The sequence below is a fragment of the Agelaius tricolor genome, unplaced genomic scaffold, assembly GCF_023055355.1.
Source record: "Agelaius tricolor isolate 1412-34295 unplaced genomic scaffold, bAgeTri1.0.p SCAF_11, whole genome shotgun sequence".
NCBI lineage: Eukaryota > Metazoa > Chordata > Aves > Passeriformes > Icteridae > Agelaius > Agelaius tricolor.
Window position 1 is genome coordinate 7,724,967 of NW_027269271.1, and position 27,438 is coordinate 7,752,404.

Below are 27,438 nucleotides of genomic sequence, written 5' to 3' on the forward strand. Positions count from 1 at the left end.
TCTTCAGAAACAAACTCTTTATTAAAAATAATACAACTTACAGGGAATTCCCTAAGGGCATGATATATTACAGAGCTGTACTTGTACTAAGGAACCAAAAAAGGCATACAAACTGGGAAGAGGAAGAAAGGAACTTGGGAAGGAAACACACTTGTTGAAGTGGAAAGACTCCACTGAATTATTCACTACCACCCTCCCCGATAGCCTCCTCGGTAGCCCCTGCCCGCTCCTCGGTATCCTCCTCCTCCTCCTCCTCCTCGGCAGCCCCCCCCAGCTCCGCCTGGGTATCCTCTTCCCGCCGAGTGCCAGCCGGAGTAGGCGCCGTAGCCTCTGGCCCTGTGGCCGTACCCTCCCCAGCCCCGAGGGCCAGCGCCGTTGTCGTATCGAGCCATCTTGGGCGGGCGGGGGCCGTCCCCGAACCTGGCCAACAACAACAACACCGCACACTTGAGGCAATCTCACAAACTGCATCTCTACAAGGTGCCAAACAAACAGCACCATCCTCAGCTACGCCACCTCGGCTTTCTGTGAACGCAATGCCATGGTTCAACTACAGTTGCACTTCTGCACCTTTTCCACTTCAGAAAGGTTTCCTTTGCTTCAGAAACAAGGGGCAACAGAGGGGTGCAAGCCCAGCCAAATATGTGTTTTCCTCTCAGGAAAAGGTTGGCCCAAAATAAATATGGATTATTTTTTCTTTAAAAGATAATTTGTGTTTTGTGTTTTGGAAGAGGGGATGACAGCTTTTATTCCTGAGAATTGTGTGTCCTTGTGCAAACAGGCAGTGATGTCTCTGCATCAGGCTTGGAGTGCAAGCATTTCACACATGCTTAGAGCATGGGCACTGAAACCAAAGCCTGAAGTCCCCATCCTCACCATCACTGAAACCAAAGCCTGCAGTCCCCATCCTCATTGGGGCTGAACCAAAGCCTGCAGTCCCCATCCTCATTGGGGCTGAACCAAAGCCTGCAGTCCCCATCCTCACTGGGGCTGAAATCAAAGCCTGCAGTCCCCATCCTCACCATCACTCAAACACCAGCCTGCAGTCCCGACCCTCACCAGCACTCAAACCCCAGTCTGCAGTCCCCACTCTCACCAGCACTCAAAGCCCAGCCTGCAGTCCCCATCCTCACCATCACTGAAACCCCAGCCTGCAGTGCCCATGCTCACCATCACACAAACCCCAGCCTGCAGTGCCCACCCTCACCATCACTCAAACCCCAGCCTGCAGTGCCCATCCTCACCATCACTCAAACCCCAGCCTGCAGTCCCCGCGCTCAGCTCCGAGCTGGGGCTCTCACCTGGTGCTGGCGGCCGTGAGCGCCACGCCCGCCGCCGCTGGCCGGGACAGCTGCCGGATGACGTTCAGCATGCGCTCGTGGGCGGGGTCCAGCTGCCGGACGATGCCCGGGTCCTTGGTCACCTCCACCACCAGCGCCTCCATGGCAGCGCGCAGAGCCACGATGCAGGCGGCCGCCGTGTGCGGCATCTTCAGCTTGATCCTGCGGCACAAACAGCGTGTTAGAGCTGCCAGGGCTGCCGGGGAGCACCTGGGAAGGAAGAGGTTCTGCAGAGAGGCTTTTCATTGAGCCAGAAATCTGCATTCTCAACTTTGAAGTTCTAATTTGTCACTGAAGGGGTGAGAAATTCAGGAGGCAAATTTGAAAGATCCCTAAAATTTGGCATTGTTAAGACATAACTGTTTTTCTGGTAAAATTTGCTCTTGAAATTTAATGAAGGGCCATGAAGATGCTCTGAGGGCTGAAACTCCTCTGCTCTGGAGACAGGCTGGGAGAAGTGGGGGTGCTCAGCCAGGAGAAGGGAAGGCTCCAAGGAGGCCTTAGAGCCCCTTCCACTGCCTAAAGAGGGCTTTCAAAAGGAGATACAGGCAGATAGTGATAGGACAAGGGGGAATTCTTTTAAACTTATGGAAGGCAGGATTAGATGGGATATTGGGAAGAAATTCTTCCTTGTAAAGGTGGTGAGGGCCCTAGCACAGGTTTCCCATAGAAGCTGTGGCTGCCCCATCCCTGGGAGTGTCCAAAGCCAGGTTGAACAGGGTTTGGAACAACCTGATCTACTGGAAGGTGTCCACCTGAGATGAGCTTTAAAGTTCTTTTCAACCCAAAACATTCTGTGATTCTATCATTCTACACTGGGATAAATTCAGCATGTAACCTCCTGCATCAAAACAGCAAGATACAAAAATATAAAGTAAACTGAAAACATGAGGCTCCAAAATTTTGAAAGGTCCAACCCTCAAACTGCTAGTAAATTAAGCTCAAGGAATTCTTTGCCTCTGTTTTACTGACTAGGGGGTAAAAGCAAAAAAAAAAAAAAAAAACAAAACAACCATCCAGATGTTATTTGGTGATGGCCAAAAAATTTACACAGCCAGAGACATTTCTTTCCTCAAGCTGTTTCTGTGCCTTGAAAACAAGGTTTCCTCAACTCTTGCCTCAGGAGGAGGTCCAAAATACACAGTGCCTTTCACCTTTCAGTTAAAGAGGAAAAAAGCAGCAGTTTTTATGGAAACTGCCTTGTCCTGTTTTCAGTTTAAGCAGATAATCTGCATGAAACAGGGCTCAAATTAACCTGTCCCTTCCTCACAGGAAGGAAAGGACATTCCTTCCCAACACACCTGTGGTGCAGTTTGCTGTGGGATCCCTGTTCTACAGACATCTGCTCTGTGTTAGCTGCACTTCCCCTCAGTCAGGGGCTCAGAACTGGATGAGCTTTGTCCTTTCCAACCCAAACCACTCCATGATTCCACAATTCTGAGCACAAGCAGATCCATACCAGTCATCCACCAGAATGAGCTCCCCATCTGACAGGACTTTCTTGGAAGCAAAGAGGAGCAGCTGCAGTGGGCTCACCAAGGTCATGGTTTTGGCAGAGATGGCTCGTGTTCGAATCTGCAAGTTAAAGAGGAAAATGACTCTTGAAATGAAAACAGAGCTCTGCACCTTCCTCTGGACACTGAAACTGGAGAATTTTGTAAAAAAACCCCCAAACAACATACAACAAAGCTAGGTATAGCATTAGGGAATTACAAGAGCATGTGCACATACAAAATTGAATGCCAGACAGAGGTTTACAGGGATTCAGCACAGACTGGTGTAAAATCTCAACAAAAACTATCTTCCATTTTAAAATATTAATTTTCTGTGTCTGCAGTTATGTAGCTTTTGCAAGAGCCACCTCATACTTTGCCAGCCTTAAAATGACCAGGGCACATCTGAATTTTCCTCCTACCCTTCAGTTACTGAGGCTGTGATGAAAAGTTTTAGTGGGCTCCTACTCATGAAGTTGCCAGATGTCCATGCAGTCACTGCTGTGTCATGTTACACTGACCTTGAGCTTGAACTTAAAACAACATCAAGCCAGAGATAACAGCCCTGCTACACAGCTCCTGCCCCTCAGTTTAAAGGGGAAGAGAAGAGGTACCTAATGGGCAGGAGAGAGCTGCACACAAATCCTTCCTGCATCCCACCCTCACCCAAGTGCTGTCTAAGCCACCATTTTAGTCACTCCCAATTTGCTGTGTACTTTCATTTAAAAAAGCAAAACTCTTTAAGCTCAAAAGTCCTTTGCTGGGTTTAGGGGAATCTCACTTGAGAGAGATGGTCAAGGTGGTCTAACCCTCCTGGGATCCTGATACAAAGAGTGAAGAAGCAGCAAAGCCTCTCCACAGCTCAGAATTATGGATTGGGAATCCAGACTGTCAAGACAAAATCCCTGTGTCCAAAGGATTTAAAATTCTGGTTGTTACCAAACACAAAAGCACTGCCTTCCTTTGCTCCTTGAGCAGTAGCAGCTGAGTTCACAATGGCTGTCACTGGAGCACAGGAGCTCACAGGGATGCAATGGACATGCACAGAATGTACATCAAATTCACAGGGTGGAGGAAAAGGTCATGCAGACCTTTTGGGTGATGCTTGGGAAATGTGAATTATCCTTGGCAGATGACACAGGCCAGAACGGGAGCATCCCACTGCCATATTCCATGTTCCTGTTTTATCCCTGGATTCATAAGCAGCAGAAGTGATAAGGATAAAAATTCTCTGATGCCTAATTAATATGGAAGAGCTCCTAAAACAAACTGTTAATGAACATAATGATTTAGATATTTCTCTATGACCTGTCTGTTATAACAAAACTCACAGGAACTTTCTGTGCACTTCTACTGAAAGTGGTTGACTGGAAGTTACTAGGAGGGTGAGTGACAGCAGGACCACATAACATTTGCTCTCTGGAAAGAAAACCAACCAACAAACAAACAACACCTCCATCCCTCCCCACTAAAACTAGCTAAATATTGCCTTCAATATGACTTCTTTACCAAATAGAGCCTCTTGAACCATTTGGCAGCACATGATCAAGAATAAACCCAAAGTCTCTACCTTCTCTCCAAAAACGAAGAAAGGTGATGGATACTTGATGTCCTGGCTGCTGAAAGGGCAGTTGACAGATGATTTGTGGATGAGAGCATTGTGCCCCTCAGTGGTAAGAATCTTCCTCTTCTCCTTGTGGTAGCAGACATTGGGGTAGACCCCAAAAGCCAGCAGGGAGATGACAACATCCAGGTTGTTATCAGGGCCAGTGTTGTTAAATGGTTGAGTCATCAAACACTCTGTTGGCAGAGAACAGAGGAGTGGCTCGAATCCATGGGACATGAAGGAGAGCACAACACAGCTATTTAGGACCCTGGATCAATGCAGAGCTGTTTAGGATCCTGGATCAATGCCTTTTCTGATTAAATCAACTGCTAGATGTTATCTCCAATGACCTCTGCACTCAGAGCATTTAAGTTCTACATTCAAATTTTTATTTCTTAATGGAGAATGAAATGCTGAAAAATATTACTACAAAGAGGTATTTTCCTCTCCTAAACTCTTCAAAAACAAGGAGAAATGGGCTTGCCCAGAATGTGCTGTACCATAGTGTGTTTACTGCACTTGTTTTGGAGACAGATCTTTGGGAGAGGTTAAAATGGATGTTTGTATTAGTTCATTTGTTACAAATCTCCCCCAGGGTCTCTGGTGGCTTGTTTTCAAGTCATCTTGCCCAGAAAAAAAGTTACAGATAAATGCAGCAGTGATCCTAACAGCATGAGGAGAAAAAAATTAAAGGAATTTAAAGAGAAAAAAAAATGAAAAGGAGGGGAAATAAACATCTGCTTAATCCAGGCAGTCATGCCATTTCACTGAGCTCCTCAGCAACATTAGGCAAATTCAGAACCTGGTCAAATTTAAGAATTTTTTTCTCTAGAAAATGGAATAATTTGGCACACTGCTACACATCCCTCCTGCAGCACAAACAGGAAGTTACAGAACAGAGCACTGTGCAGATCACACAGACTCCCCACTAAGGTCTATGGAAAGAAGGGGGAAAGCACAGCACATTTTGGATATACAAGTGAAGAAGAAAGAAAGCCAGGGAGGTAACACTCCAAGGACACCTGTTTAATAGATTTTTAATCCTTCAGCTCTAACCTCAACCTCCAAAATCTCCATGTTGCACCACAGCCACCACAACTTTAGGAAAGAACACTAAAAGTCGACCTGAACGCAGCTGTAAAAGTGGAATAGTGTTATGGCAAATCCACTACACTCCTCCTGTGCTTGGGTGCTCAACACAGATTATCCTGGTTATTTCTTTATCCTCTCAGAATGAAAAATGCAACCATTAAACTACTGAACTTAATCAGAATCACCTTCAGGAAAGCCAGAACTAATAAGTATGTCTTTTAGCTGGACTTTTGCTTCCCAAGTCATTCTAAGAGTGGCCATGCTGAGTCTTTTATGTTCACAAAATCTCTTCTCTGCTTCTTCACCACCCATTCTGAAAAACAAACAGAGGGAATTAGAATCCTGACAAGGCAAGGAAAAGATCACCCTGTGCTCTTCAACTGTAACCTCCCATCACCTGCTGTGCCAGCCAACATACCTTGCATCATCCCAGGCTTGGAAGACAGAGAGCAAAGCTACATGATCTGAGTACCTGGTCCCAGCAAAATTCCTATGGACATAACCCAGGCGCTTGCCTTCATTGATGAAAGGCTCAGGGAAACAGGTGGCTGCAGAGATGGTACACACAGCATCTCCCACACTGAAAGGAACCACAGAGGGATCAGGATCATTCAGAGTTAGTGCTGCCAGCACCTGCTGCAGGCTGCAGATACCAGGGAAAACTTCTCTGCTAGAGACCTCAGGAATTTGGCCTTTATCTGCTAGAGTTCTTCAATGAAACAAATAAACAAACTTCCCTGGAAGTGGATGTTAAATAAGCTCTGTCTGCCCTCCCCTCCATCCATACACCACCATCTTCTGGTGAAAAGGTCCCTACAGTAATCACAGGACCCTACAGCATCACAGTGACAAAGAACAGATCTTCTACTAAAGCAAAACGTGGAGATTGATTTTTCTCCTTATCTCATTGTTAAATTCCATATCTCCCCACCTCTAGTTCACTGTTATACCTAGGTGTTTTAAGTCCCACTCCTAATTCAGAAATACTCAGCCTCTACTGGTGTCTTGCCTTTAACTGAATTTCATGACCACTTTATGGCCTACACTAAAAGTTATTTCTTCTTTGCTCCCATGAGGATTCATTCACCTCTCCCCAGCTGCTGCATTTATTGCTCATCTAGATATATTGGTTTTACTCTCTTGCAAGAGGCTCAGGAACTCAGAGAAACAAGAACATGACCACTGAGACCACTTAACTTACTAAAAAATACAGCCCATGATCATCATCTTGCCCAGACGAGGTTCAATGGGAAGTTTGGCCAGGATTCTTCCAAGAGGTGTCAACTCATCATTGGAATCCAGGGCATCAAGCTCTGAAATAAGATCCCTTGTTATCAAAGAGAGTTAGCTAACCCCAGAAATCTTTAGATAAGAAATTCACACTTTTAATAGTTGTGCTTAAACTGAACCCCACTCATATTTAAGTTTAATGTTGGTTACACTGTTGCCAACCTGATTTTCAAAACTGGTTTGAGGTCAGACAAGTTTTACTTTAGCTTTACAGAATTTTTACTACCTCCTCTGCAATTAGAATAATCACAATGTAATTCACGTACATAATTTCCTTTTTTCCTTTTTAGTTTGCTTCTGTACAAACCCCTATTACACTATTAAAACCATCTATTATCTAATGAATCTAACCTAATTTCTGCCTCAGAATTTCTGCCTGTCACAACCAGTTGTGAAGTCTTCATTGCCATGGCCAAATCACAGAACCCTCTTCATCAAAAAGAGAACACCACAGACTCTCTTCCTTGAGGCTTTACCTGCCTTGCTCTCCTCCCATTACCTGAAAATTATCACTTGTACTCATCCTCAAAGCTACCAAAGGTTTTTTCATATAAAATAAAAAAAGCAGCTTTGTAGCCTCAGCAACTAAATGGGAAAGGAAACACAAAGCATTCCTTGACCACCATAAAATCAATCTTTCTTGGAATCTATTGAACCCAAAAGCCTAAAGAATACTTTGAAGAATAACATGTTTCACCTCCCTAAGAACATACTATCAGTGTACCTGCAGTGAAAAATCACAGGTCATCCAGGAAAGGGAAGCACCTGCAGACACAGCTATTTGGTGTTAGAACCAAAAATCTTTGCCTTTTCCCCTGGCTCTGCAATTCTCAGCTGCACTATATGAAAAGTACTAATAATTCTCAGAACAGAAAGTCATTAAACCTGACTATGTATCCCCAGCAATATTTTTTCATTCTGGTCTCCCTCCTGTATACAAGCAACGTAGGCTCAGCACACAATTCTACCCTAAAATAAACAATGAAATAGATATTTCCGTTCTTAAAAATTGTAGGAAGTGCTTATTTAGTGACATTTACAAGTGTGCTGAGGTTTGAGGTCACTTTCATGCTTTACATCTAATGCACAAATTTAGAGTTCTTCCCTGCTCTATTTTACTCATAGTCTAGTTAGTTCCTTGAAGAGGGTAAGGAGACAACCTAACCCACACATGAGATTTTTGTTTTTCAAGCGGATTCATAAACTGGAGATTTAATTTCTTGACAAAATCTGAGATTGGGTCAGCAAACTGTAAAAAGTGGTAATTAATTAATAAACTACCAAGCTCTGTTTTTCAGTACTTTTATAGAAGCTTTGTGAATGCCTCAAGCACTGGACTGAGTCTATGCCAAACACAGCAGTGCCACAGCTGGAAAACAGGAAGCTGGAAGCTAACATAACTTACTGGTAAAACAACAAAACAAGCCTCAAGTTTGAAGGCTCAAGTTTCTTAAAGGAATGACACTCCACTGGGAATTCAAGTATTTCTTCAGCTGCACAAGCCACTGCCACCCACACGATGCCTCCAGGTTGCTGTGTCAGCCAGAACATCCTGCTCCAGCAACCCACTCTGAGGTGGTGAAGCCATTTTTCAGAGATCACATAGATGGGAGAGCACCTGGAGCCAGTTGCAGCAGCCCAGGATCACTGCACAGCCCCGTGGCACATGAGGGCTGTTTGTCACAGATCACACAGATGGGAGAGCACCTGGAGCCAGTTGCAGCAGCCCAGGATCACTGCACAGCCCCGTGGCACATGAGGGCTATTTGTCACAGATCACACAGATGGGAGAGCACCTGAGCCAGTTGCAGCAGCCCAGGATCACTGCACAGCACACGAGGGCTGTTTGTCACAGATCACACACACGGGAGAGCACCTGAGCCAGTTGCAGCAGCCCAGGATCACTGCACAGCCCCATGGCACATGAGGGCTGTTTGTCACAGATCACACAGATGGGAGAGCACCTAGAGCCAGTTGCAGCAGCCCAGGATCACTGCTCAGCACACGAGGGCTGTTTGTCACAGATCACACAGATGGGAGAGCACCTGGAGCCAGTTGCAGCAGCCCAGGATCACTGCACAGCACACGAGGGCTGTTTGTCACAGATCACACACACGGGAGAGCACCTGAGCCAGTTGCAGCAGCCCAGGATCACTGCTCAGCACATGAGGGCTGTTTGTCACAGATCACACAGATGGGAGAGCACCTGAGCCAGCTGCAGCAGCCCAGGATCACTGCTCAGCACATGAGGGCTGTTTGTCACAGATCACACAGATGGGAGAGCACCTGAGCCAGCTGCAGCAGCCCAGGATCACTGCTCAGCACATGGGGGTACCTCTCAGCGTGCGCTCTGCCTCGATGACCGCGTCCAGAGGGGGCGGCTCGATGGCCTTGGCCAGGAACTGCCCGATGCCTCCCAGGCGCAGCAGCTTGATGCTCAACGCGATCTCGTGGAGGGGCGTTCGAAACATCTCGGGTGTCATGTGAGTCTGAAGTCTGGAATGAGAACAAAGGCCCATTCCTCTGAACACAGGCTTTGATCACCGTGAGGGGTCATTCCACCAGCAGAAACCACTGCCCTCCAAAGTCAGCTCTGTCTCCAAGCCCACCCATCGGCTCTCTCTGTGCTCCTGGAACTTGGGCTCTTCTACCGCAATGTTCTGTACTTCTCCATTCTCCTTTGGGGCAAATTTACACTGGGAATGCAGAGGGAATAGTCCTCACATCTCCACTGCCCACTGTGGGTTCTAGCATGAGCTGACCACAGAGAGCATGCAGGGCTGGAGCACAGTTAGCAGCCCCACATTTGTCCTTTACAATGCTCTCCTGCTCTGATAAGGAAGCTCTTATACTCCTCAGAGACAACCTGCTTTCAGCCTGCTCTACATAAAAGCACTTTCCTAGTGCAGCTAGAAAAGGTTTCAAAACACCTTGAACAGATACCCTGATTCAGCTGGCCCAAGATTTAGATAATTTCTCTCAAAAAACTATCTGTACAAGTCCACACACACGCTTTCTTAAGCACCAAGGAACTTGTATCTTTTGGGCTTATATTCTCTGAAGGAAGGCAACCTTAAAACCATGATTACTTCAGTAGCCTAAAATCAGTTCACTGTCAAAAATTATTAATTAAAATCATTGCACTGTACTCAACAACAGATCTAAATAAATTTGAGAAATTCAATGAGAGTTTTTGATCAACTGGGACTTTCAAGAGTTTACAAAAAGTTGAACATCAAAACACAGCTATGCTGTAACAGCCAGAGAAAGGGACACTGAAACTTCCAGGAGATAAGAGGGTAACTAACAGCTGTGGTGCCTTCTTCAACCAGCAAAGAGATTTCCATGGCTCTAGTAATGGGAAAACAGTCTGGCAGAGAGGTCAAAAGTTTCAGCAACAGGGAAAGTGCTAGAGCACTATGAAGGGGCTTCCTGGCCATGGAATGGGGATGGAGAGAGAACTAACATCTGCCATCCCTGCTTTTTACCACTTTCATGACAAAATGGCCTGTTACATGGCAATGCCAGGTGGTCCCAGTGTTTGAAGGCAGACTAGAGCCTTGCCCTCATTACAAAGCTCTTTCCCTTGCCTCAATTCCCAAGCAGTATTGCTCTCTTCCTGAGAAGTTTGGTAGGTTGCAGTGACACCCTTAATACTAAAATCATGAACTATGTATCCACCTCATACGATGGGTAAAAGTATAACGCATGTACATTTTTTTTGAGCCAACATCATCCATCTCCTCTCTGTGCTTTCTGCAATGATTTCCCCAGTTTGACCCAAGAGTTCTGGGAGGATTCCCTGAGGGTATTTTTGGAGACCACAGCCTCACCTCTCGAAGCGAGCTCTGCTGCACAAATGGAAGCAGAAGCCGGCTCGCACGCGCCCAGCTCTGCCCTTCCGCTGCTCCAGATTGGTTTTTGATGCCCAGACTGTGGCATAGTTTGTCATGTTGTTGTGAGCAGTGAACAGCTTCACTTTTTGCCTGTTACAGGAAAAACACCACTAAAGATCAAACGTCCTTCATCATCTTAAGCCCTGCCAAATCAGTTCCTATTTTATGGCTTGCAGCCACACTGCTTTTAAGAAGCCAACCACCCCTGGTTTGTGTTAGTCAGGCATCAGTCTAGAAACTAAAGCATCACACTCTTTCTAAAGCAGTGCCCCAAACTATTGCACAGAATAATGTTCTCACAACTGTCCAACAAGCAAAAAATTCTCATGAATTCACAAGCTCTCTGTGTGTAGTTTTCTCAGAGAGCATGCACAGCGAAGCAGGAACTGTAACAGACTACAAAAACCTCCCTCTTTATCATCAGCCAGACACTGAGAGTTTGTAAAACTCCTTTGGCAGATGACGTCTACCAAATTGGTGTGGAGACCCAGTGACACCTCACATGAATAGTGCCAGCGTGAGCAGCCCAGTCCCCTGAGATGCCAGCATGGTGTGTCACTGTGCTGACCAGCTAAAGACAATGCTGATTTGTCCTGAGGGAGTTGGAGTCCTCAAACTCAGCTCAGAGAGCATGGGAACACAAGGCACTTCTGTGCACTCCCAAAACCTCTTTTGCATTCCCAAGGGTAGGGTTTATGAAACAAAAAGCTGCTTCATGAACTCACTTGCAAGAGTCGATGACAAAGACCACATCATTGATGGTAATGCTGGTCTCGGCAATACTGGTAGATAAAATAACCTATAAAAACCAGGAAATGCAAAGTGACATCATTTGGTTTGAAAAAGTTGATAATGCCTAGCAAGATAAGCTACAGGATTTATTAAAGAAGTCAGCAATACATTCCCCAAAAGCCCAAGAGAACTGCACAGAGAGAAGGCTCCGTACTTTGGTCACCCCAGGAGGCACAGGATCAAACACCCGACGCTGCTCATCCAGAGGAACCTGGGAATGCAGAGGTAAAATCCTGTACTGGTGGCCTCCTACAACAGGAATACAAAAAGGTTGGTAACTTTTTGTATGTGAATCTTATTTCTCCTTCCCACAACATAAAAACTTCTGGCCATTCACTCTCACAACAAATTAGCTCCCTAAGCCACTCATCCAACTCCCATCTTCACTCAGTCAGTAGTTTCCCTGGGAAAAGATGAAATATAACAAAGCAGCTGCTTGTACCAAAGCGTGGGTTCATTTCTAGATGCTTCTGCATGGTATAGATTAAGTTCCAGCCAGGCAAGAAAACAAGGACAGCTCCTGGGACATTCAGAGTCCTGATATAAATCAGCAGAGCCTCAATGAGTTCAAAAGAGGTTTCTCTCTCGTTCAGCTGAGCCATGGAGTGCTTTGTTTCTGGGCCATATTCATCGCTGCAAATAAGGTTGCAGTTGGCCTACAAAAGAAAAATACCACAAAGGAAATAATATAAATTAATTTACTCAAACTACAGAGACTGGCTGGCCAGACAAATAAGAAAATGAAATTTGGGTAGATGTCTTTCAAGAAAAAATGGCCTTTAAAAGAAGATTTCAATTAAGTGGCCCAAACGAAAGTTTAAAAATTAAAAGTTGAATAAAACTGTTATTTTCTTGACAATGTATGTAAGCACTGACAATATCAACTGCAAGAGAAGAAGGGAGAGAATCTAAATTTTCACCCTAAGAAGGTACCACCAAGCTCATATTTCTCTATTTCTTTTTCCAAGGTTACTGAACTTCACTTTCAAAAGCATTTCAGTTTTAGCTTTAAAGAGAGGTAGTTTGACAAAACATGAGAACCTTAGCTTCAATGAAAAAGAAATTCTACAGTTTACAAGGGCAAGAAGAAAATTCAGTTCCACTGCTGAAGTTAACAGCAATCTCATATATTAAAAATAGGAAAGCTGCTAGAGATGTTTCACTTCAACTGTGCCAAATGAATTACACTCAAGCTGGAGTACTAAAGTGGCCCTTGTTTAATTTCTCATATTAAAATTCAAACATACATCGTCATCTTCACCACTTTCTTCATCCTTCTCTTTCTTCTTCTTTTCCTTGGGTGGAGGGACAAACTGAGTCATTTGAATACAATCCTCCAGAAAATAATCTGCAATGACAGACAGATGATAAGGACTGACTGCTGGAAGCCTGTGCAAGGGAACATAATTCTTTACACCACTTCTCAAGAGTCTCCTGAAATAAACCAGGATATTTCAGAGTATGAATGCAAGACTGATAAAAACTCAAGCAGTTTCTGGAAGTGCAACCAAGGATTTACCTTGGACAGGAAAGGTTCTGCCATAGACCTCGATGATGGGACAGTTGAAGAAGTATTCACAAAACATACTGGTATCAATGGTGGCAGACATGAGGACAACTCTGATCTCAGGATACACCTGAACAACGTCCCTCAGCACCACCAAAAGGAAGTCAGTCTGCAGAGAAAGGGAATAAGGGCATCATTAACTTCACAGCTATAAAAACCAGTACCTTCCCAAGAAACCATAAGGAATCACACATTTACTGAGCAAGAGATGTAACAAGTGGAACAGAAGTGTTCTAAAACCAGAAACAGTTGCCAGTACTGTATTTTGAAACTACTGCCATGCCTGGGGTTTTTAGGATTTCTAATCTAAAGAAGCGTTTTTCTATTCTACAAAAATAGTTTGCTTCCTTCCTAACAATATATTACAACCCCAGGTATTTTTAAACTTGGCTTACATAGAAAGTACCCATAATTAATAAAATAAATAGGAGTTACACAATGCAGGTGTGTGTGATGTTTGTAGTTCTGCTTAAATATGACATTTATCTAGTTCTGCCATGCAGTTAGGCATGCACTTAGCTCAACAGACAATATTCCAATCTTACTCACAATTTCCAAACTTGTATTTTACATCATTAACATATATTTAATAGATGAAGAGATGCATCAGAAAAATGTATGTTAAATGTGTGCAATTTTATTCACGAGTCCCCAAATTCTGTCCAAACAACGTGTCAGAACTTCACGGTTTCTCTCACTCTTGGTATGACAAAGCTGAAAACTATACAGAATAATCAAGGGAACAGAAAATGTTTGCCATTTCAAATGACATACATCTCCTAATTCTATAATCAGCTTGTATTTTACTTCATGTAAACCCTGAATTTCAATGTATCACTATCAAGACTGCAGGTTCTGTGAATACCACCAGTAATACAACAGTGTCAGTAAAAAGAGCACTCTAAAATAACAGTGTCATTCAGTGTGCTCCCCCACTTGGACAAGATGTGTTTGTACTGTGGTGTTCCATTTTCCAGAGAGGACCAGGACACAGGGGATCCTAACAGCAGAACAGTCAGAGGGCAGCAAGAAAGCACAGGTCCTTGCTCTGCTACTTAGATAAGGAATAATTAAGAGTTCTAAAAATCTTATCAGAGGAGGAAAACTCCCATCTGACACTCACTGAGACAGTTTCCTCTCACAGTTTGGCTACTACACACAAACAGAGACAGAAGCTGAACAGAGCAGAAGCACACAGAGAGTAGGACTGTCATCACCAGCTAACTCACGTTAATGTCTCTCTCATGGATCTCATCAACAATAACGTGACTAATGCCACGGATCCCAGTCTCCACCTTTCTCAGAAGAACACCTAAACCAGAGACAGAAGGTAAATGCTCATGTAACAGTTCAACCTTTCCCCTCCCAGCCATTGGTTTAAAAATCAGGAAGTGTGCAGGCTGCACAGCCCCTTTTCCAAGCCCATTTCTAATTGCCATGCTTTCCTTTGTACAAGTGATGGCAAGGCCATGAAGCATTACCACAAGAGAGACTCTTCCATCTTTCCCACCCAGTGTTGCTTCCCCTTCTGTCTTTAAAGGACAATCAATATATGACAATTTTCTCTCTTCATGGGATTATTTCTGTGTGCTATCACACCTGTATTATCAGACATCCGAACAAAAATCTTAATTTTTCTTTGCACAATGGCCTGTCAGCAAACTTCTATCCAAAAAAGCCTTTTCAGTCTTCTCAGCAGACTTTATAAAAATTTCAATCTAACCATATTTCTGCTTTTGCTGCTAACTCAGAGTTCAGAGCCACAGTAAGCTCCAAGCCTAAGGAAGCAATACTGACCTACAGTGCAGAACATGATGCTGGCGTGGGGCCGAGGGAGCACGGACTCGAAGCGCACGCTGTACCCGCAGCTCTGGCCAGGCTCTTCCCCCCTCTCATAGGACACACGCTCCGCTACGGACACCGCGCTGATCCGCCGCGGCTGGGGGGTGCAAAAGTTTTCCCTAACTTAATGAAGAGGTTTTAGAAGTTTATCACAACACCACTGAAAGGGATAAAGGAAATCCTAAATGCTACAGGTGTCCTAAGATTTCTTTACAAAATAATCATTAAACAATAATATTCTAACAGCACAGGGTTTTTTTCACAAAGGAGGGATATAAGGATATATGGCAACTACCAGCTGCTATTTCCCAAATCATTTCCCCTTAGACTGCTGAGAGTTTTCACCTGGGCAAGGTTCAAGCCAGGTTATTCAAACTGAAAATCCATGCAAGAGTAACATTCCAAACCAAAAGATGCATGATGCTGAGGTTTCTCCTAATTATTTTGCTGAGGAGGTATCTTTATGAACCGTGTCCTGCAATGATAATAAGGTCCCTCAACACATTCTTCAATCCCCTTCAGGGACAGGTCAGGTGGGGCTTGGAGCAATCTCATCTAGTAGATGGCATTGCTGACCATGGAAGGGTGTTGGAACAAGATGAGCTTTAAGGTCCCTTCCAACCCCAACCATTCCATGGTTCTGTGATTTTATCCTAACCAACAGGTGATTTCTTATATCCACCACAGAACAGCAGTGGCCACACATTCCTCACCTGTGTCACCACTATGTTGCACTCAGCAGCCCGGTTGGTTCTGATGTACTCATCTAGGATGTACTGGGGCACTTGAGTGGTTTTGCCACAACCAGTGGCACCACGGATCACAACAACAGAATTGTGACGGATTGCGTCCAGAATTTCATTTTCAAAATTCTTCAGAGGTAAAGCCTCTCTCTCTTCTTGGATCTGGAAAAAAAAGTCCAGGACATTTCCAAAATCTCCAAAACTCAGCCTGTTCTGCTCCACAGCTATACTTTACCTCACTCTTCTACACTTTTCCCTTACCCAAAGGAAAAACTGCCAAAGAACAGGTCATGGTTTGTACTTTTTCCTGGCACAGCACAACTCACCCCCACACCCACCCCACTGGAACACCCAGCACTTCTGAAAACGTGCTGTGTATTTGTGCTGAAATCCAGCCTCTTACACTTGGTGCTACGTTCAAGCCCTTCTGGAAAATGAAGAGCCCAGGGCAAGGATGACAGGTGACAGGACACACACTCACCCTCTGCAGTTCCTGATCCTGCTCCAGGCGGTACATGAAATCACTTCTCAGCTCTGTGCTGATTTGCTCCGGAGTGAGCTGCAAGTGCAAGACATGATCTGGAGGCTTTGTGACCCCTGTTCTTATCTACATCCTAACTTCAGGAGCACATCAGTCACACCAACATGGTGATCCCAAATATCCCTAAAGGCTCATTTCCTGCACAACTCCCTGAAATCAGTTATGCCTCTGAGCTGTTTTATTTCATTCATTCCAGCGTATTCAACATTCATCTCCTAAGAAGTCTCTCAGAAAGACTGAGAGCACTGAAAATGAATGATTGTTTAAACTGAAACACTTTGACAGCTTGAGAAACACATTCCATTCAGCAGCAAGCCAAGAAGAAAATTATTTAAACAGGAGTTTTTAATATAAGTAATGACCTAATGTAAACACATACCCACCCTTTAAACAGTAGCTGAAAAGGTAAAAGTTTGAGGAGAATTCGTAAGGCAAACCTGTCTAACAACTGCAAAAGAAATCTGAAGAAATGCAAATTTGGTACCAAAGGGCTAGTTGTTTTTATAGCAAATAAGTCAGCTCTTCCAGTCAGAACTAGCACAGGTAAATCCTGAAGAGATTTGAAACCAGCTCAATTTGCAATGTCCATATTGGTTATGTGTTTCATGCAGCAACAGCTAAATTTACATTACTTCCCTATTAGTTAAAAAAATAAATATATAACAATCAATACTAAATTAATGTAATTTATGGGAAAAACTCCAGTAGAGAAATAATTAAATTATTATTTTGGCCATAAGCAATTTGAATGTTGTAGGAAAATCAAGTTCCTGCCGAGAGTCTTTTCTGACCAGTTTATTCCAGTCAGACCAAATTACCCTCCAGACTTGGCAAACCAGTAATTCTTTCCCTTCTCCTTCAATTTATCATGCCACACTGTTGCTTTTCATTTGTTCTGTGCTGAATGGGACTAGAAATGAGAAGAAGTAAGGAAGTTGGTTGCTCGTGTAGTGGCACTGGCTTGGAGCAGTTTCTCCTCCCAGAACAAGGGTCTGAGCATGGAAGTATGGGAAAGAGAGGCCAGAGAATTATAAATTACATGCCCATGAACTTTCCTTGTAATTTGAATTATGAACTTTGTATGGGCTGCACCATAGCAGGCAAAAGGTGAAACAAAGCAGAGAATTGGGACACTCAAAACACTGCTGGTCAAGACCTGATGACACATGAAGTAAAGACAAAGAGCTCTGCCTCCAGGTCAAGAAGGGAATAAATTTTAGGAGTGGACTGTCTTCTCCTTTGAAACAGCTCATACTTTAAATCCTGGTGAGGGAGAAGCATTTAGAAGTTCTGGAAGCATGGGAAAATCAAGCAACAGATCAATTTTTTAAGCTGTCTTACATTTGCCAGTGGACCCTCATCAATATTGCAGCCAGTCCAAGGGTTCCAGTTGGAATGAGGTGGTGACCAGGGAACAACTCCCATGTGACTTTGTCTCTGTGATGGTTCGAAATGGGCCAACTTCCCAACATTGATCAGAACTGGATTACTGGGATCTTCAGGCTATAAATCCAAAAGCAGAGTGGGCAAAGACAGATAAATTAAATGAGCAGGTGTGATGATGCATACTTGGAGTATTGAACCACACACTCACCAAAGGCACGATCTCCAGGGACAGCTCCCGTACAGTCTTTTGCAGCTGATTTTCTAAGTCAGGGGACAGCGACACCTCATAGGGTTCCAACTAGGAAATATTTAAAAACTACATGTCATTATACACAGAAAGACAGGCACTGGAAGCCAGAACTGTGGGCTATTACAGGTGAACCATCAAACACCTCCTTGTGAAATGAGGCCAAAGAGTATCATCAGTTCAGCATTCACACTCTTGGAATGGTGTGCCAACTTTTTAATGAATAAGGATTTGTAGGCTATTTTAAAATATCTGAGTTTAATTTCAGAGGAACGTGTCCCCAAACTTGCAACCAAATACCTAAATAACATATATTCCTTGGTATGTGTGTATATATATTTGAATTGCCAGAAAATCATCATGTGACAGACAATTAATCCAAACAGGCAGCCTAAACAGAAATATTCAAGCTTGTAGAAAAATTATACTGAAAATAGCATTTGTTACAAATCCTATTTCATTTAATAGAATGTAAAATTCGTTACTGCTCCAATCACATACACATTAAGTTATATTTGTGATCCAAATCACTCACCAGAACAGAAACAGTTGATAAAGAATAAAAATTACTAATAAGTAAGATGTTAAATATGAAGAGCAAACTCTTAACTCACTCCTGTTTATGAGAGTGCTTCTGTGTTATTAAATGAAAGCAGCAATTCCTGTCCCTCCTGCCAAACTCACCGATTCTCCTTTCTTCTTCTGCCCAGAGTAAGGCTCAATGACACCAAGATGGTAGAGCTGTCTGACCAGGGAAAGGGCACAGGACTGTGCTGCCAGCTTTTTGTTTGATCCGTGCTCACGACTGAAAATCCCTGCAGCACACAAAGGTCAGAGCTGGAGCAGCAGAGGAGTCAAGCAGCTTCCACAGAAGACACTACTCTGAACTGGGCTGATTGTACACTCAGACCAGGTTTCATGGACAGTCTCAAATCTTGATAAATCCAGAATTCCAACATAAAATCCAACCAGGCCCCTCCACTGCCCAGCTCACCCTGGCTGTGTGATGTTACTTTACTGCTAAACAATCCTTTGAAGTTTTTCTGCATTCAGTGCCTAAGGAAGTATGACTGCCCAATACCACCCAGCAGCATCATGCAAATGATCCTTTACCTCTGGAAGTGGCTCTAACACATAACTATAATAAACTCTGTACCCACAAATGTTCCTCTGTACCAACACCCATCTCTTGCTTAGTTAAAAAATAAGTAGGAGCACTTACTTCTGCCCAGCTGCCTCACATAAATGTTCATTTCTGCATTAAAGCTCCTGCAAGAGAAAGAAAGAACACAAAGGTACAACTACCAATAGCTGACACTGCAAACATACTTAGTCTTTCCAATATTTCTAGGCAAAGATCTCTGTCCTCAGCCAGCAACTCTCAATTCACCAATGATCAAGGTTAAGTATTACCCTTTTAGTCCCTTTAACCCCAAGGTAGTAGGTAACAGACCTGTCATCAACAGAACCAGTACATTTGATAAGAAGAGTTCTGAATACGCCACTGTTCAGCACTGAAATTTCCAGCCACATTATGAGGAAATATGCTCTGAGCTGTCCAAGTTTAAGGCAACAGTTATAAAGCAGGTGGGATGTAACATGAACATGCATCCCAATGTACCATTACCTGTATCCCACATTAATATTGGTATAACACTAATGCAACCCACTAATAGCCTGTGTTTAATGACTAGATGCAACATTTAATACAGTTACTCTGCTTTTTGCCATGCACTTGATCAGCTCAGAGCATAAAGAAAACCAAACCAGGTCATATAGTCAAAAACATTGTACTTATCTGAACAGGAGACAGAATATTTGAATTTGCATCAATTTCCATTCCCTTATTGCCATATTCTAGAATCAGCAAAACTTGAGTAACAGAGTAATAGTTACTCAAGAGTAACTCTGGTTAGCAAACCCAACAATTTGCTTAGTAGACATGTAACCAGGTCAGTTAAAGGTTAACTGGCACATTCATCATAGGATCATGGAATGCTTTGGGTTGGAAGGGATCTTAAAGACCATCTCATTCCAGTCTCCTGGGCAGGGATACTTTCCACTGTCCCAGCTTGCTCCAAGCCCCATCCAACCTGGCCTTGGACACTGCCAGGGATCCAGGGGCAGCCACAGCTGCTCTGGGTAACGTATCCCAGGGTCTCACCACCCTCACAGGGAAAAATTTAGGCTTTAAAAAAGTCCTCAACAGAGAAGAATAGAAATCATGACCCATGTTTTTAAGAATCCCAAACCTAAGCCTGTATTTGCCACATGAAATATTAAAGCTGAATTCTTGTAAGACAGGATTTAAACTGGCAAATGTGACTCAAGGTGCATGACTGGAATTTATTGGACTGAGATCCTCTTTGGAAATTAGGGCTTGGCATTTGCACAGGCGGAGGCTGTGCCTTGCACCTGCATCCTTCATTTTTTGCTGCAAACAAACAATAAAAAAGGTTAAGTGAGTGATTGAAATTTCAGGTTAGCCCTCCTTCCTGTGCTATCAGTGAACTGACCTGCAGGCACAGTGGCTTCAGGGGTCGAAGGCCACTGGCTCTCAGGGACACAACAGCCACCTAAGACACCGATGACAGTATGTTTCTCAGCCAGGCCTACAGTCAGCATTCAATCTCATTCTCCTCCACCTGAGGGGAGAACAGCAACACCAGAAATCAGTTTGCAGCAGAATCCCACATGATTCCCTAGTCCAGCCTCAGCAGCCCGTGTGTGAGCAGGCACAGGTCTTCAGCAGGAACAGGAGGAGGCACAGGCATCCCACCACAGAAAAGCCACATCCCATCCCTTAACACGAGCTCACACTTTGTGTTTTAGGACAGCCATCTTTAGATTTACAACTTATACCCTCCTATCATAGTTCAAGTTTCCAAATTCAAATTTTCCAGCTATTACCAAGTTCTCAGACCATGAGTATGATTAATTGACCACAAACCTCTCAGAGCATGGCTGATATATCTGTTATAATCTATACCTCTGATCATTACCTCAAAAAAACCCCAAAACAGATTGGCAAGATGCACGACAATTGGTATTTCTTTAAAAAAACCCAACAACCTAAACTTTATTACGCTCTCAAAACTCAAAAACATCTCTCTCCTGTTACACACACCAAAAGGATTAAATCCAACAGTCTTCCAACAGTCTCTCAATGAGCCCTACAACACGTTAGGATTGTTTCAGGCCTATTTGATTTATTGCAGCAGGTAGTGAACAGCCCCTTCTGCCATTCCATCCAGGGCAATCCACATACCCTTCCCTGAACAAAAAGTATACAGGAAACTCTGAAATGCACTCCAGGAGAACAATAGCCAGGCTGAGAAACATACTGCCATCAGTAGAATTTTATTCTGCTCAAGACTAGATAAATTTAAATACATGGGGTTTAACGCTGCAGAAGGTGTAATGAAAAATGAGCTACACAAATAATCCCTAAGCTACAATGTCACAGCATATGTCAAAGTTGAGATAGCCATGACACAGAGTGTCATCATACAATTTCAGAAGGCTTTAAGCATTCACCCACACACAGTAACACCATGTCACTTCAGAAGGCTGCAAGCCTCTGCCCTTCTTGTTCTGTAGCCCAGCCTTTTATCCCCTCCTGTTGATGCCCTGCCCCTGTGTGCCCTCTGCTCCCTTTGGTGGTTGCTCAGTGCCCCTGGGCACTCCATGGCTCATTGCTGTCAGTGCTGCTCACCTGCTGCTCACAGCTGCACCCACTGGGGATGAGGCTGGGCCAGCCCCACTCCCAACCACCACACACTGTGTGCCTACACTACAAGACAGAAGAAATGCTCAGAAGCTACGCCTGCAACAAACATAATTTAAATTCCTAGTATGTACAAACTAACTTTTTATGTCACTCACTTAAGTGAAGGAAATGGCCTTGCCTGAGACACATAAATTGAGATGAAGTGACTTGAAGACAGCTTTTAAATGAGAATTTACAACTTTCTGTACCAATAGACATCTTTTAGATGTTCCAAATGATTGGAAGACTCGTGAACAAAAGAATACTATAAGTCCTGCAAGTGAGACTCTCTTGAAAAGGCTGTAATAGGAAAATAAAATTCTCCTGTCTTTCTAAAAATGTAACTCTCATAGAAGACAAATTCATATAATGCAAAAAAGCCCAACCCCAAACTCAGTCAGGAGAATCCAGCAGCAGCATGCCATTGTTTCCAGCCACAAAACATCATTATACTTCACCAGAAATCATACAATGTCCTAACATCTGGATGATTTGTAAAGACTGTTCCTAATAGGGATAAAATAATAAAAACCATCAACTCTTTAAGCATAATCTGTTATGAACTACTTTCATTTGGGAGAAGCACGTGCAAATTCTCTGGTGGAAAGGCTAAAAGTAAAAAAGAGTAATATCCAGCTGGTCTTAACTGAAACTTAAGACTCTCAGAACTCCTTTGGGATGATTGTACCAAACTGCTTTTTTCAAAAGAAGATTCTATTGCCAAAAAAGTTTATTATAATAAATATATATAATATAATAATATATATATAAATATATAAATAAAATGTCCTTAAAGCACATTGCTACATAAGCAAATTTAATATTTACTTAAAATGAACAAAGGCAACAACACTTACAGAACAATTACTACAAGCAGTTGAGCTCTCTTTTCACAGAAACTGACACCCCAGCAGATGACTAGAGGACAGAAATCAGTTTAAAAGCTGCATATCCAGAATGTCTCAGGAATTTCTACAATCCCTCAGATCTCTGCACTGAGGCTCCTCACTCCCATATCAATATTTAGGGATGTTGGTCCTGGCAAAGAACACCATGGCTCTATGGAGCGTGGCAAGTAAGTGTGAACAACCACTGTCAAAAATATTTTGAATCTTTCATACACAGACAGTGACTAAAACTACCAAACCTGTTGTGATCAGGCCCCATTTCAGTGTATTTATATTCTTCCTGGATCTTCTCCTTTTGGAAAAACTGGTTCAGACGTGCCTTGGCATTTTCCAAGGTCCAACCCCCATGAAGATCTGCATTCAAATCCACTTCTGACTCTGAGGTCTAATATGGAGAAAAAGAGCATTGTTTACCAGTTTAAAGGTTAAGTAATTCACCTGTATGCTATAAAATAATTAAGACATCACAGAAAATGCTAAAAAGTCCTCAGTAATTCTTTATTTTCAGAATAAAATGCCTATACAAAGTCCTGGATGTTCAGACTATCCAGAGTGATTTATTTGTCCCAAGCTTAAATTAACTTCATTAAAAGTCAACAAATAAATCTGCAGCTTTAAATCTGCAGCTTAAACTAACAGCAAAATATCAAAAGAAAACTGCAGCCTTGATTATAAATGCAAATAACAAATTAAAGGGGTGAAAGATACCTATTTGAGAACTAAATGAGAATACCTCTGCATGACTTACCTGCTGCCCTTCTTGCTCCTCTTTTCTGGAATAATAATCTTGCAAGTTTGCACCCCGATCCCACTGAGCTCCATGACTGCCACAGTTTCCAGGTGCTGCACCTGGTCCATTGCCTACCACACAGAAAAAAAAAAAAAAATAAAATAACTCCCCCAAACATGTTCTTAGCAATGGAGAGGCATTGCCTGGCCATCTTGACAGGCCATGACCAGTCCCTCAGATCTCATGCAGTCACCAACACCTCTGCCTCAAAACTATGACTTTGGTGTCCTGTCTGCAGAGTGATGAAATTTGGGGGAGAAAACGCCACCAAAATACATTCACACAGAAATTACAGTTCTCAGTCTTACCTAGGTCACTTTTTAAAAGCAAATGTGGAGGAAGAGGTCCCCCCACAGCTGAACTGGAACCAGTGACATCTCTTGCTGCTTCCTGTCCTCCAGTGGGGTTATCACCTGCTGCTGGCTAGGGAAGGGAATGAAGGAAAACCTCAGCACTTTGGTGCAGAACAATCATTTTACAATTTAGTTAGAAACTGTTCAGGAAGTTTAAAGACCTCAGGCAACATCATGCAACAGTTATCCCCAGTAAATATGCAATAGTTACTACTCAGAAGCAATCCCAAGAGTAACACAACTGTGGCTATTTTAACACTGAACTGCCAAGAAACTAATTGGCACACTAAAACCAAAAGAGCAGTCCTGTTCCCATTGGGTTCCACCTAGGCTGATGAGGCTGGGAGGCTGCTTCCACTCAGAAAAATCATATATCCTCAATGGAGCACTGGAGGAAGATTCTTCCATCTCAACAGGTACCACATAACTTCATGCTTTGTTTATTTCTCTAAACTTGCTGTAATGACAGAGTTACCCTCCTCTTCCTCAGCCTTTAAGTGATAGTCACTGCTGAGTGTTCACAAAACATCATAAAAAGTAGTGATCCCATTACATACCTGAAGCAATTATGGTTTAAAAATGACAGATTTTCCATATCTGGTTTGATATATCTTTGATTATTATTTTTGGGTTTGGTTTTGGTTATTTTTAAAGCACACAGGATTATATATATCATATATATATTAGAATGTGGCTCTAAGACTTGACAGTGTCAGGTGTGAGTACTCAGCACTTTGAAAGCCAGGCTGCACCTCACAGCAGGACTCTGAATTCTTCCCAGCCTCATCAGCTTTGCATCATCATCATTTGATCTGGTAAATACAACATGCAGCTGTATTTGCCAGATCATCCTACAACATTCAATTGGACCTGATAATCTCAAAGGTCTTTTCCAACCTAAATGATTCCACAATTCCATGATATTCTGTATGTGCCCCAGCCTTCCTCACATTCATCACTGCACAGGGGCACCAGACTGAACTCCAGGGATGAAACACAACCAGGAGCATGGCAGCACAATGACAGAGTAGCCTTTGGTAAGGAGAAAGAGCAGCTTACTGCAAAAGCAGGGATTTCCTCCTTCTTCATTTCATTCACCCGCACCAAGTAGTTGATGAAGTCTCGGGCAGCATTGCTCTGTGCATCCTTCTTGTTGGTGGAGTTGCCCATGCCAACATAGTTGAAGCCTTCCACTCGGACCTGCAAGGACAACAACACACTGCTCATGAGCAGTGAAAGGGGCTTGGAGGCAGCAGCACCCACAGGAACACCAAATCCTGGCTGCTGCTAAGAACAGGAGAAGTAATATTAGTAACTATTGTTACATATCATTATATATTGCTATATATTTCTCTAAGGTTTGAAAAGTAAACCCTCACATTCTGAGAACTTCTCTCTCAGAGCACAAGGGCTTCCCAAAACCTTGTGGAAGAAGAAAAATCACTGTAGGAAGGGAATCTGGCAACACACAGCAGCAAACTCTGCACAAGGTCACTTTCCTCAACCTAAATCCCAAACCCTTGGACAACAAGGACAGGAGTGACCTTGTGTCCACTCAGCTATAGCTCCATCTTATTCCAACTACATAGATGTGATTCATTTCTGATTTTTTTTTTTGTTTACTTTAGAACAGCAATTCTATACCCTGGATAATGGTACCTCCAACCACACAGTAACCATACAAGATTCACAGCCATCCTACCAGGCTGCAAAAATCAGCAAGAGATGTTTCAGTGAGACTGATCCTTCCATTTGTTAAGCTTCCATGGATAATGATGGGACATCAACATATCAAAGCCAGTACAATACTGATATATTGTATAATACACAACATGTATAGTGTGACTTTTTACAAAAAGGATGGAGTGACAGAACAAGGGGGAACAGCTTCACACTGACAGAGGGCAGGGTTAGATGGGATATTAGGAAGAAAATTATTCATTGTGAGTTTGGTGATGCCTTGACACAGGTTGCTTAGAGAAGCTCTGGCTGCCCTATCCCAGGAATTATTCAAAGTCAGCTTGGATGGGGCTTGGAGCAACCTGGGATAGTGGAAGGTATCTGTCCATGGCAGGGGGTGGGATTGGATGAGTTTTAAGGTCCCTTCTAATCCCAACCATTCCCTGATTCTGTGAATATATCTATTCATACAACCATTCCATCTGAGTTTTGCTTAGCCCCAGTTAAAATACTTTGAAAATTGCTTTAATGCCACTCTATTGCTTTGTTTTTTTACTGACACAGAAGACAAATAGGGGAGGGAAGGGTAAAAAGGCAAATTTAAGGTGTTTAGTGCAAATCCATGGCATCACTCATGAACTGATCTGTTCCACACATGGCCTCACACTCAGTGCCAGCTACCTGTCACAGCCAACCTGAATTCACAGCTCCCACATCCCTAATATCTAGAGGCAGGAGTAAACTACCATTAGAGCAGTGCACAGTAGCAACCATTCCTGCAAGAATTCTTTAACACATTTCATCTCAAGTTCAAGAGCAGACCAAAGTTCTTGGCAAAGGTGACATGCAATGCCCCTCGCCAACTATTTTTACGTGCAAGAAGGGTTCACACACAGTGCAGAGACGCACACCACCCTTAAATAAACCAATCTGTTTTCCCTGTAAGAACATCATTCGGGACTTTTCCCTCCATTCGCTCATTTCACACCTCGGTGCACACTCAGCCAGGACACTCTGGCTCAAAGCACCCCCCGAGCCCTCGGCTTCCAGTGATTCCCACGCAGGCCGGGCAGGGCCCCGATCCCGGACAGGACCCCAGCCCCCGGTGCTGACCCCAGGTTCCTTCTGGCAGAGCTCAGACCCCGGCAGCACCCCCAGCATGGCCCAAGGTTCCTTCTGACCGAGCCGCCAGACCTGCTCCCAGAGCCCCGGCACTGACCCCACGTTCCCTGGGGCAGAGCCCCGGGTCCGGCCCGGCAGGGTGCTCGGCATCACTCCGAGACCCCCGGCAAAGCCCAGACCCCGTGACTGACCTCAGATCCCCGGCAGGCCCCACATTCCCTTTGACAGGGTCCTCAGATTCCCGGCAGAGCTCCTGGCCCCTCCCGGAGGCGAAGCCGGGCACGGTCCAAGCTCCCTCCGGTAGAGCCCAGGCTCCCGTCGCGGCCTCCAGCCCCCCAGCACGGCCCCGGATCCCCGACAGAGCCCCGACAATTTGCCCAGAGCCCGCCCAGGCCCCGGAGGGCGCCAGTCCCGCTCTGTGTCCCCGGCCCAGCCGCCAGCCCCACAGCACGGCCGGCCCGCAGCCCCGGCGGGGCAGGCCCGCACCTCGCAGAGAAAGGTCTGCCGGCCGCGGCCGCCGGCGGCGCGGATCTCGTAGGCCGGCATCACCCTCCTCCTGCCGCACCAGGCGTACAGGAAGTTCTTCACGTCCCCCATGGCCGGGCCGGGACATCGGGGCACGGCCGCCCGCTCCAGCCGGCGCCGGGCCCGCGGCAGCCCCACACGGCAGCGCCTGCGCGGCGCCGGACGGCGGCCGGGAGGGGCCGGGCTCGGTCCCTGTGCCCGCCCTCCAGAGCCCCTCCGCCGGCTCCTGTTTAAATCATCGTCTTGGCTTGCTGCTGAAGAGAGTGTGCTTCTCAAGCGGTCAAAGTATTTCAGTTTAAACAATCGTTCATTTTCAGTGCTCTCGTTCATTTTCAAGTCTCTCTTTCCGAGAGACTTCTCAGAAAAGAGATGAATGTTGAATACGCTGGAATGAATGAAATAAAACATCTCAGAGGCATAACTGATTTCAGGGAGTTGTGCAGGAAATGATCCTTT

At 44.2% G+C, this 27,438-nt stretch overlaps 1 protein-coding gene across 2 annotated transcripts; it reads right to left on the bottom strand.

The window, feature by feature from the left end:
- Positions 1 to 27,202, bottom strand: DHX9 (DExH-box helicase 9). Of its 2 annotated transcripts, XM_071435981.1 has the most exons (27): positions 26,944 to 27,202; positions 24,715 to 24,855; positions 23,611 to 23,725; positions 23,261 to 23,373; positions 22,752 to 22,897; positions 19,058 to 19,104; positions 18,520 to 18,650; positions 17,797 to 17,886; positions 17,544 to 17,705; positions 16,143 to 16,220; positions 15,632 to 15,823; positions 14,874 to 15,015; positions 14,306 to 14,388; positions 13,029 to 13,185; positions 12,757 to 12,857; positions 11,952 to 12,165; positions 11,664 to 11,758; positions 11,443 to 11,516; positions 10,655 to 10,807; positions 9,157 to 9,317; positions 6,733 to 6,844; positions 5,950 to 6,111; positions 5,717 to 5,844; positions 4,404 to 4,633; positions 2,800 to 2,915; positions 1,302 to 1,502; positions 1 to 420 (listed from the first exon to the last, which is right to left on the bottom strand). In XM_071435981.1, the coding sequence occupies exons 1-27, from the start codon at positions 27,052 to 27,054 to the stop codon at positions 186 to 188; spliced, it is 3,690 nt and encodes a 1,229-aa protein (XP_071292082.1). In that variant the 5' UTR covers positions 27,055 to 27,202; the 3' UTR covers positions 1 to 185. The 2 variants fall into 2 exon arrangements, with proteins under 2 accessions (XP_071292082.1, XP_071292083.1); XM_071435982.1 differs by lacking the exons at positions 22,752 to 22,897; positions 23,261 to 23,373; positions 23,611 to 23,725; positions 24,715 to 24,855; positions 26,944 to 27,202 and adding an exon at positions 20,352 to 20,480.
- Between the last annotated feature and the right edge of the window lie 236 nt (positions 27,203 to 27,438).

What these genes read in the sequence shown, in the direction of transcription:
- DHX9 (XM_071435981.1), bottom strand. Translation starts at nt 27,054, where the DNA reads ATGGGGGACGTGAAGAACTTCCTGTACGCCTGGTGCGGCAGGAGGAGG. An exon ending in CAGAACCTTTCCTGTCCAAG is followed by an intron (nt 12,858 to 13,028) that starts GTAAATCCTTGG and finishes CTGTCATTGCAG; the next exon opens with ATTATTTTCTGGAGGATTGT. An exon ending in AGAAATGAACCCACGCTTTG is followed by an intron (nt 11,759 to 11,951) that starts GTACAAGCAGCT and finishes TTCCTGTTGTAG; the next exon opens with GAGGCCACCAGTACAGGATT.